The following is a 12,008-nucleotide window of genomic DNA, read 5'->3' on the forward strand; positions in this document are numbered from 1 at the left end:
GCTTTTTTTTTTTTTAGCCAAACCTAGTGGTGGCTAAGGAGGGAATGGGAAATATATAGGAAGTCCTTAGGCCGGGTTCACACGGAGTTACGTGCCGCGAGATTTGGCACGTAGACGCCGCGTGACCCTTTGCGTGCCGTACACGCTCCCATTCATTTCAATGGGAGCGGGGAGCGTATGCGCCGCGCTAGTTTGCGGCCGTGAATAAATGCACGGCCGCAAACTAGCGCGGCGCATACGCTCCCCGCTCCCATTGAAATGAATGGGAGCGTGTACGGCACGCAAAGGGTCACGCGGCGTCTACGTGCCAAATCTCGCGGCACGTAACTCCGTGTGAACCCGGCCTTATACTTCTACCTTCTCCTGTTTCCACTCCTGGATTTGATTTAAAAAAAAAAAAAAACACAGCAAAATCTGAAACAAAAAAAGTTGCATCTCCTCAACGTTGTGACCTCAGCCTTAAGAAGACAGGAACAAATGTTGTCAGACCTTGATATAATGACTGGATCACTTAGGTTTGTGGTGTTTTTGATAATGCTGATCTTTTGATACATTGATCTTGTCATGAAAAAGATACAAACCCTTCCAGACAGGAAAAAAATACAGTATTTTTGGCCTTTCATGGCCAAAATAGAATATGCTTCACTACTTACAAAGACTTTCACTTGCATGTGGGTTGAGAGCTTTGAGGAAGCATTAAGCAAAGGAAATACTTAAGCTTAGAACCCCACATAACATAAACGCGATTTTACCAAGATGCAAACACTGAGGCGTTTTACAGTCCCTATAAGGTGGATGGGATTCTGGTTAATCCCATCCACACATTGCAGAAAATAATCCGATGCATTTCTACTGCGTTTTTTCCTGTAGTGCTTCTTGGCTGCAGCCAGCTATGTGGGACCTTAGCCTAAAGGAGACAGGCCACCAAGTAAAAAAATACTAAATGCCACATCATTTGGCTGTTACTGTGCCCCTCATCGATTTGCCACTTGTTTTTTTTTTTCTTTAAATCGGTCATATCTTTTAAACTGGTGGACCAAATAAAAAAATAAAAGCCAAAATGTTCAGAGGTACACCGGCAATCAAATGATGTATGTCATTTAGCATTTTGCACATGGTGACAAGTCCTCTGTAAAGGGCCTCATTCATTTTCTTGCTGGCTAGGGGTCAGATCACCACCAGCTAACAGTGATGGTAAGACATCAATTTGCCATCACTTTCTGCAGGTAGAAAACTCATTTAGTCGATTATTTGTGTTGATGTGCACCACAAACTACACATTGAATTGCACACTTACTTTTTAATAGCCACAAGTTCTCCAGACTCATTGCTTTTCCCCATCAGCACACTCCCATATGTGCCATCTCCAAGTTGCTTGAATGTTGTATACCTGTTCATTTTTAGGTTCTGCTTTTTCAAAGGTTGAACAAGGAATTGTGTCTACAGCAGTAACAGCTGAGAATAAGTTATAGATGTATATACATGCAAACAGGTACCGTGGAAAGGTTAAGATGAAAAGTATGAGCAGCCCCCTGATGTCGCCATTCCAAAAGTGATCTAAAATAGAACCAAAAAATGCTGTCAGTATACAAAGAATGCATCACATTTTCTAGCTTCTTCATAGAAAAAAAAAAAAGTATCAATAGAATGCAAGTCATTCCTTTCTACCATTGACAGTAACAATGCATCCAAGGCTACTGATCTATACCAAGATGAAGCCTTGATGTAGCCTATCACGGGTCCTGTCCAAAAGAAGAAGGGGTCCCAGAAAATCCTTAAACTACCAGCAAACTTTCGATTTGGACCCCAGCCACCCCGCCTTATTGCACCCTTTCCTGATTTCCACACAGTATAACACACCATTTACACACATTATATTGTCCCATAGTGACCTCCAAACAGTATAATGTCCCATAGTAGCCCTTCCACACAGTATTATGACCCATATTGGCCTCGCTACACAGTATAATGTCCCATAGCAGCCCCTCCACATAGTATTAGCACCAATAGCGGCCCCACCTCAAAGTATTAGCACCCATAGCGTCCCCACCTCGCAATATTATGGTCCACAGTGACCCCTGCACGCAGTATTATATTGCACAGTGGCCCCTGCACACAGTATAATATCCTGTAGTTGCTCCTCCACACAGTATTATGCCACATAGCAGACCCTCCACACAATATTTTGCCCCATAGTAGACCAGTTGGCCAGGCTGGCATTGCAACGCATAATGACGCTGGACTGGCCCACGTGATGTCTAATACAGCACTGAAGAGGCTCAAAGATTGCAGTGAGTCACATCAGAGAGGTGAGTAACTCTGGTTTTTATGTTCAGTCACCTCCCCTGGGTCTCAGATCATTATACTCTGGGGTATGAAAAGACCCCACAGTATAATAATAGCAGAATTTGTTGTAGTTCACCTAGTATTTGTTAGGCGAACCCCAACAAATACTGCTATTATTATACAAATACTCTTACTGATCCCCGCTCCTGCTCAAAGCCACATCCACTTCTGTAGCAACATGACATGGGACGCAGAAGGGGAGGTGGAGTCGGCAATGAGCAGGAGCAGGGAACGGTAAGTAAATAGGGCCCATTACTTACTGGGGTTACTAAAGCAGGTAATTGCCTATTAAAATCAAACAAACAAAAAAAAAAACATATCAAGGACTCGCAGGGCACCCTAATGTTCCAGACCCTGTGGCAGCTGCTACCCTAGTACTTAAGCCACTGGCTCTACTATCTGCCTGGGTGTCAAACAAGCATCCCATATGACCCTGAAAGCAGGTGAACGCTCTTAGGGGTTTGATGTTTATCCCACACCCGAGACCCCCCCAGATCAACTGTTTGAAGATGCTGCAGCGCTCAAAAGTGCTGTTTTCTGCTATTTCTCTCTGCAGATAAAGCTGCTAGCTTACCTCTGCTAAACACTATGAGCTTACCGACAGCATGCACATCTGTGAGCCTTTCCCAGGCAATCCAAAGCAACCCTATCTAAATCTGGTCTGTCTTCAGCATGGCACCAGAAAAATAAAACTTCTCATCTTAGCTTGTTTCTTGAATATTCATGCCTGTGTTGCTGAGATATTCAATTAATATTGCAATATGTAAATTAGCAGCCTGACCTTTGGCATGGTTCCTGACTCTGTATTTGTCTTCTCATCCTGACATGCCTAATTCCTGTTACCAACCTTGGTTTGCCTTTGACTATTGAGCCTGTACTGCCCGCCCTGCCCGTCAGCCTGTCTAAGACACTGAATGATATCCACCTGCTAATGAACTCTTGTCTGATCCCTTGTGCTAAGCATCGGTGTCTCTCCAGTATTTGGCCAGCCGCCACCTAAACAACTCCAAGAGGTAATGAATGACCTAGTAGTTATTATGAAGTCCAGATCCCCTTATTGGGGTTAAAAGCTGGATACTGTGGAGGCTACTCAGGCAATGCGCTTGGGAATGACCCAAAGTTAAAGTGGTTAGGAGACACTATGAGTCCACAACCCACTATCAGTGACAGGAAACCATTGTAGTTCAACATAATCAAATGAGATCATACAATACAGAGCGTGTCTTCCACTGGGTGCAGCAGGAGACAACATTCAGGGATCCTTCTAAAATGGATGGAACAGTGGGCACCACTATTATAAAGTGGGGATGCGTCTAAGCCATGATAAATGGACAATATGAACAGAGAAAGAAATGGCACATGGCTAAAAAAAAAAAGGTGCTCAACCCAGTTATATAGCAAAAGTATAATAAATCTTTATTGGACAAAAAAAAATGTCCAATATTTTTTTCTTTCTCTGTTCAACATGCAGGAATCCAACTTCCTTGTAATAAAACAGTAACAAGTTCTAGATCCCCACTTCATCAGTTTTCTTGGGATGTACAGTCATGGCCAAAAGTTTTGAGAATGATACAAATATTAATTTTTACAAAGTCTACTGCTTCAGTTTTCCTAATGTCAATTTGCATATACTCCAGAATGTTATAAAGAGTGATCAGCTTAACAGCAATTACTTGCAGAGTCAATATTTGCCTAGAAAATGAACTTTATCCCCCAAAACACATTTCAACATCATTGCAGCCCTGCCTTAAAAGGACCAGCTAACATCGTTTCAGTGATTGCTCCATTAACACAGGTGTGGGTGTTGATGAGGACAGGGCTGTAGATCAATCTGTCATGATTAAGTAAGAATGCCACCACTGGACACTTTAAAAGGAGGCTGGTGCTTGGCATCATTGTTTCTCTTCTGTTAACCATGGTTATCTCTAAAGAAACACGTGCAGTCATCATTGCACTGCACAAAAATGGCCTAACAGGGAAGAGTATCGCAGCTAGAAAGATTGTACCTCAGTCAACAATCTATCACATCATCAAGAACTTCAAGGAGAGAGGTTCCATTGATGGCAAAAAGGCTCCAGGGCGCCCATGAAAGACCAGCAAGTGCCAGGACCGTCTCTTAAAAGTGTTTCAGCTGCGGGATCGGGCTACCAGCAGTGCAGAGCTTGCTCAGGAATGGCAGCAGGCAGGTGTGAGTGCATCTGCACGCACTGTGAGGCGGAGAATCTTGGAGCAAGGCCTGGTCTCAAGGAGGGCAGCGAAGAAGCCACGTCTCTCCAGAAAAAACATCAGGGACAGACTGATATTCTCCAAAAGGTACAGGGAGTGGACTGCTGAGGACTGGGGTAAAGTCATTTTCTCTGATGAATCCCCTTTTCGATTGTTTGGGACATCTGGAAAACAGCTTATTTGGAGAAGACGAGGTGAGCGCTACCACCAGTCTTGTCTCATGCCAACTGTAAAGCGTCCTGAAACCATTCATGTGTGGGGTTGCTTCTCAGCCAAGGGAATCGGCTCTCTCACAGTCTTGCCTAAAAACACAGCCATGAATAAAGAATGGTACTAGAATGTCCTCCAAGATCAACTTCTCCCAACCGTCCAAGAGCAGTTTGGCGATCAACAATGCCTTTTCCAGCATGATGGAGCACCTTGCCATAAAGCAAAGGTGATAACTCCATGAAAAAATAGAGTATGCTCAATTCTTTCACGGATCACAGATCATAGCCAACAAATTTAGTCTTGTGAGGCTCTAATAGCATCTCAAAATAGTATAGAATCAATTCATAACTATGTGGTCGCAAATTGCAGAAAGTGCAGCCCAACCCACAGATGAAGACATACAATGCAAAAGCTGGATTGAGTTGCAATTTGCGACCATGTTAACTTAACTAATTTTATGCTATGTTCAGATGCCTTATAACACTTTAGAGTTGTTATATCATGTGCCAAACTGGTGTACAAGCCATGAAAAAAAAATAAAACATTTTTGCCTAAAGGGTGTCTGTGAGCTCCTTGGGCAGTTCCTTTGACCTGATGACTCTCATTTGCTCTGACATGCACTGTGAGCTGTGAGGTCTTAGGGTGCATTCACACGAGGTAACGTGCAGCGTGATCTGGCACGTATACGGCGTGATTTCAATGGGAGTTAGGATCGTATATGCTGCGTTATTTTGCGGCCGTGATTTTGCAGCTGCAAAATCACAGCCGCAAAATAACACGGCGTATACGATCCTAACTCCCATTGAAATGAATGGGAGCTTTTACGGTGCGCAAACTCTGACACGCCGTATACGTGCCAGATCACGCTGCACGTTACATCGTGTGAATTCACCCTTATATAGACAGGTGTGTGCCTTTCCTAATCAAGTCCAATTCGTTTAATTAAACACAGCTGGACTCCAATGAAGGAGTAGAACCATCTCAAGGAGGATCAGAAGGCAATGGACAGCATGTTAGTTACATATAAGTGTCACAGCAAAGGGTCTGAATACTTCTGACCATGTGATATTTCGTTTTTCTTTTTTTAAAATAAATTTTCAAAAATATCTACATTTCTGCTTTTTTTCTGTCAAAATGGGGTGCTGAGTGTACATTAATGAGAAATAAAATGAACTTTTTTGATTTTAGCAAATGGCTGCAGTGAAATAAAGAGAGAAAAATTTAAAGGGGTCTGAATCCTTTCCGCACCCACTGTAGGTCAGACTTACTTGAATGTAATGCTTTTTCCCCATGAAAACTCATGCCTCTGTTACTGAGATATTTGTTACTATCACAATATGCAAATGAGCAGTTTAGATCACAGAAGGCGGCTCTATTGTTCCAACTCCTACTCTGCACACGTCTGTACTACACCTTTGCTCCCTCCTCCCTTCTCATGCTGAAATCCTGCCAGGCCCTGTGTTCTCACATTCACACCAGACAATTAAAGCAATTTGGGGTCAAAACAGTTGGAAGCAATGCCAGATTGCTCATATTGTGAAAGAAATTAATGCCTTGGCAAAGAAGGCACATATTTACATGGGGAAAAAAAAGCATTAGATTCAGGTGACCCTTACCTATCATACTGTGTTACTGATTTACTATGCTCCACCCTAGTGACAGACTATCTTTAAAGAGGTTTTTCAAAAAAGGTCTGTTAGTGCTATTAATAAGTTAATAAGTGCACCCAAATACCTTTAGCAGTGTTTTGAGTGATTTCTGGGTTTCTCTGTGAGCTCCTGGCATCTGTATTTGTTTACATGGGTATCTTCGTGTTCTGTTTTCTTACAGCTACCAAGATGCCTTGGGTCACTCAGAGCTGACTCCCTTTCTCACTCCCAGCCCTTCCTTTTCCCACTCCATCCCCCTCCCTTTCTTACTCACACCCCCTCTGTGTTTCCCTAGCTAGCCCATGCACTACTAGCCCTTTGTAACTAACTTAATGCCCCACCCCATCATACTTAGCTGTCTTCCAAGCCAGAACTTCTGGGCACTAGACATCATTTCTTCTGAGCTAGTGGGCATACTGGCACTCCGGCTCTATTGCGCAGGCACAGAAAGAAGTGACATCCCATTCTCAGAAAGAAGGTTCTACCCAAAAGACAGGTAGGTATGATGAGGTTGTAGTATAGGTGATGTTCCGTTGCCAGAAACAAGAAGACAGAACATCACTGCAAAATCGGAAAATTTGCCTGGGATGGTCGCTCTAGCGATCTAGTTAAATATAGATTTTTGGTACACTAAGTAATTAAGAAGGAAGGCAGGGTGGGGTGGGATGTTTACCTCGAGTTAGGGTAAGTTCACATGGGGTATTTTGGACCAGAACCTGAATGCCGTTGAACTTCACCGGCATCCAGTTGTGCACTCCGCTCCGGATTAGGCCCTAGTCGGGAGGAGGGAGTGTCTTCAGGTCGAATCGCGAGGCCTGAAGAATGAGCATCTCGCTTCTTTTTCCGCGATGTGGAACAACATGATTTCAATAGGAGCCGTCTTTTTGGTCAGGATTTTGAGGTGGATACGACCTCAAAATCCTGACCAAAAACCCTGTGTAAACTTACCCTTAGAGAGATCAATTTATCCCAGACAACCCATTTAATGAGTTAAGGGATGTGCACCCCAGACTCCTTTTTTGTCTACTGCTATATCAGCAACTGGTAAGGTTGACATTTATTACTTAGTATTTAGTCCTTATTATATTTTTAAAATTATAGTTATAGTGAAAATAATTTTAAACAACAGCCCCAAAGTACATATACTGTAGATATGATATAGCTGTAGTTCTGTAGGATAGTGTTGCACAGGTCTAAACTCAAAGTACAGCTATGACCTAATTGTGTTAACTCATGTTTCAGTTAATGTACTAAGACTGACTGGACAACGTCACATTATATGCCGATATCTCTCCTTTGCTGCTATCATTAGTAACCTGACATGTGGATAATCTTTAATTATCACTACCATTATAGGTCACCTTTCTAGTAAATGCAGCTGGAGAGCTCAATGCTCCTGTAAAGGTTTTTGGTTAACGTAAGTATGGCAGATTTCCAATACTGTTGGAAAGTAAGACTGTACAAACTTATGGAAGAATTTGCTAATAGAGTTACACCAGAAGACTGGATTAAAAGGAGAACATTTTTGGCACAAAGGCCCAATTTCCATCAAAGATGTGCTACTCTGTTTCTTTTCTGCACTGCTCGTCACTTTTTAGGACCGTGGGTGTTGAGGAGTGGGATCATGACAGGCCAGGGGCAACTTGGCTCATCATATTTACTATAACAATACAACTGGTGTGAGTTATAGCTGAAACCTATCTAAATCACTGGCTGGGTAGATGTCAATTTTGGCGCATATGCTGGAGTCTCTTAAGGGGAGTCTATCATTAGACAATGACTTTAAATAGGTTATTTAAAAGGCTATTCTACTTCTATCTCTCATTCTCTTGTGCTCCCCATGGTTGAAATTGTGTAACAGACCACTGCAAAATGCCCGAACCCAAAGTGGGTTTTCAACCGTGTATAGCGCAGCATCAGATGCCTACGCAAGGCTGAAGTTGGGGATAACATGCGCGGGGGGGGGGGGGGGGAGTCAACAGGAGGTACTGAGGCGCAGTGAGTAGTTGATGACACTGGTTTGCCGTTTCCCCCAGTGCTCCCTAACCGTAATTTGCATATCAGAAAAACTACATTTTTACAGAAATGGCAGGGAGTAAGGAAAATGAGAGGTAGGAGTAGAATAGCCTTTTTAACCCCTTCCCACCGCAGGCATTTTTTAATTTTCATTTTTGACTCCCCCCCCTCCACCCTTCCAAACCTCATAACATCTTTATTTTTTCGTTCTCAGAAAAAGTATATTTGAAGAAAAAGTGCATTTGTGCCCAAAACGGCAGAGAGCCCACCCACTAAAACAGCGGTTATCCATGGACACCTCAAACCCCATAGACTATAATGGGGTGCAGATGTGAACGTAGCCCGGGTGTGTAATTTTGGAACACTTTCAGAACGTATTTAGAAACAATGTGACATATTCTACCAAATTCTTTACTTAGTGTTTTTACAAGGTCCGGGCATATTGTGCAGCTATTCTGTTATTTTATTCCTCACTAGGTGTGACTGCTACCTACTCATATGAATTCTCCTAGCTTTATTCAATGCCCAGTTGGTTTCTACAATGGCCAGAGTGCAGGCTAATAGAGATGAGCGAACAGTGTTCTATCGAACTCAAGTTCGATCGGATATTAGGCTGTTCGGCATGTTCGAATCGAATCGAACACCGCGTGGTAAAGTGCGCCATTACTCGATTCCCCTCCCACCTTCCCTGGCGCCTTTTTTGCTCCAATAACAGCGCAGGGTAGGTGGGACAGGAACTACGACACCGGTGACGTTGAAAAAAGTAGGCAAAACCCATTGGCTGCCGAAAACATGTGACCTCTAATTTAAAAGAACAGCGCCGCCCAGCTTCGCGTCATTCTGAGCTTGCAATTCACTGGGGACGGAGGTTTCCGTCCAGTTAGCTAGGGGTTAGATTCTGGGTAGGCAGGGACAGGCTAGGATAGGAAGGAGAAGACAACCACAACAGCTCTTGTAAGAGCTAAATTCCAGGGAGAAGCTTGTCAGTGTAACGTGGCACTGACGGGCTCAATCGCCGCAACCCAGCTTTCCCAGGATCCTGAATGGAATACACTGACAGTGTATTCCCGTATACCCTATATATACCCCCGATCTCCGTTCCAACGGTGTGCCCCCCCACCTTCACCCCAGAAATACACTGCAAGTCCCCTAGCAATAGAATTGGGGCTATATACACCCACTATTTTTGCTACTGCCATATAGAGCCATTGTCTGACTGGGAATTCAAAGAATATATTGGGGTTACATATAACTTCAATTCCAGGGAGAAGCTTGTCAGTGTAACGTGGCACTGACGGGCTGAATCCCCGCAACCCAGCTTTCCCAGCATCCTGAATGGAATACACTGACAGTGTATTCCCGTATACCCTATATATACACCAGATCCCGGTTCCAACGGTGTGCCCCCCCCCCACCTTCACCCCAGAAATACACTGCAAGTCCCCTAGCAATAGAATTGGGGCTATATACACCCACTATTTTTGCTACTGCCATATAGTGCCATTGTCTGACTGGGAATTCAAAGAATATATTGGGGTTACATATAACTTCAATTCCAGGGAGAAGCTTGTCAGTGTAACGTGTCACTAACGGGCTCAATCGCCGCAACCCAGCTTTCCCCGGATCCTGAATGGAATACACTGACAGTGTATTCCTGTATACCCTATATATACACCCCCGATCCCCGTTCCAACGGTGCGCCCCCCCACCTTCACCCCAGAAATACCCTGCAAGTCCCCTAGCAATAGAATTGGGGCTATATACACCCACTATTTTTGCTACTGCCATATAGTGCCATTGTCTGACTGGGAATTCAAAGAATATATTGGGGTTACATATAACTTCAATTCCAGGGAGAAGCTTGTCAGTGTAACGTGGCACTGACGGGCTGAATCGCCGCAACCCAGCTTTCCCAGGATCCTGAATGGAATATACTGACAGTGTATTCCCGTATACCCTATATATACACCCCCGATCCCCGTTCCAACGGTGTGCCCCCCCACCTTCACCCCAGAAATACCCTGCAAGTCCCCTAGCAATAGAATTGGGGCTATATACACCCACTATTTTTGCTACTTCCATATAGTGCCATTGTCTGACTGGGAATTCAAAGAATATATTGGGGTTACATATAACTTCAATTCCAGGGAGAAGCTTGTCAGTGTAACGTGGCACTGACGGGCTCAATCGCCGCAACCCAGCTTTCCCAGGATCCTGAATGGAATACACTGACAGTGTATTCCCGTATACCCTATATATACACCCGATCCCCGTTCCAACGGTGTGCCCCCCTCCCCACCTTCACCCCAGAAATACACTGCAAGTCCCCTAGCAATAGAATTGGGGCTATATACACCCACTATTTTTGCTACTGCCATATAGTGCCATTGTCTGACTGGGAATTCAAAGAATATATTGGGGTTACAAATACCTTCAAGTCCTGCCACTGCCATATAGTGCCATTGTCTGACTGGGAATGCAAAGAATATATTGGGGTTACAAATACCTTCAAGTCCTGCCACTTCCATATAGTGCCATTGTCTGACTGGGAATGCAAAGAATATATTGGGGTTACAAATACCTTCAAGTCCTGCCACTGCCATATAGTGCCATTGTCTGACTGGGAATGCAAAGAATATATTGGGGTTACAAATACCTTCAAGTCCTGCCACTTCCATATAGTGCCATTGTCTGACTGGGAATGCAAAGAATATATTGGGGTTACAAATACCTTCAAGTCCTGCCACTGCCATATAGTGCCAGTTTCTCACTGGGAATTCAAAGAATATATTGGGGTTACAAATACCTTCAAGTCCTGCCACTGCCATATAGTGCCATTGTCTGACTGGGAATGCAAAGAATATATTGGGGTTACAAATACCTTCAAGTCCTGCCACTGCCATATAGTGCCAGTTTCTCACTGGGAATTCAAAGAATATATTGGGGTTACAAATACCTTCAAGTCCTGCCACTGCCATATAGTGCCATTGTCTGACTGGGAATGCAAAGAATATATTGGGGTTACAAATACCTTCAAGTCCTGCCACTGCCATATAGTGCCAGTTTCTCACTGGGATTTCAAAGAATATATTGGGGTTACAAATACCTTCAAGTCCTGCCACTGCCATATAGTGCCAGTGTCTGACTGGGAATGCAAAGAATATATTGGGGTTACAAATACCTTCAAGTCCTGCCACTGCCATATAGTGCCATTGTCTGACTGGGAATGCAAAGAATATATTGGGGTTACAAATACCTTCAAGTCCTGCCACTGCCATATAGTGCCATTGTCAGACTGGGAATGCAAAGAATATATTGGGGTTACAAATACCTTTAAGTCCTGCCACTGCCATATAGTGCCATTGTCTGACTAGGAATGCAAAGAATATATTGGGGTTACAAATACCTTCAAGTCCTGCCACTGCCATATAGTGCCATTGTCTGACTGGGAATACAAAGAATATATTGGGGTTACAAATACCTTCAAGTCCTGCCACTGCCATATAGTGCCATTGTCTGACTGGGAATGCAAAGAATATATTGGGGTTACAAATACCTTCA

At 43.7% G+C, this 12,008-nt stretch overlaps 1 protein-coding gene across 3 annotated transcripts in view; it reads right to left on the minus strand.

Moving 5' to 3' along the window:
- Positions 1-12,008, minus strand: part of MAK (male germ cell associated kinase) — a 70,458-nt gene that overhangs the window by 41,809 nt on the left and 16,641 nt on the right. For all 3 annotated transcript variants that reach the window (XM_075270832.1, XM_075270830.1, XM_075270831.1), the window contains exon 2: positions 1,298-1,557. In XM_075270832.1, the coding sequence (XP_075126933.1) occupies positions 1,298-1,398 (101 nt within the window). In that variant the 5' untranslated portion in view covers positions 1,399-1,557. The remainder of the gene's footprint in view (positions 1-1,297; positions 1,558-12,008) is intronic.

This window comes from Leptodactylus fuscus, chromosome 4 (genome assembly GCF_031893055.1).
Source record: "Leptodactylus fuscus isolate aLepFus1 chromosome 4, aLepFus1.hap2, whole genome shotgun sequence".
In the NCBI taxonomy this organism is placed as follows: Eukaryota; Metazoa; Chordata; class Amphibia; order Anura; family Leptodactylidae; genus Leptodactylus; species Leptodactylus fuscus.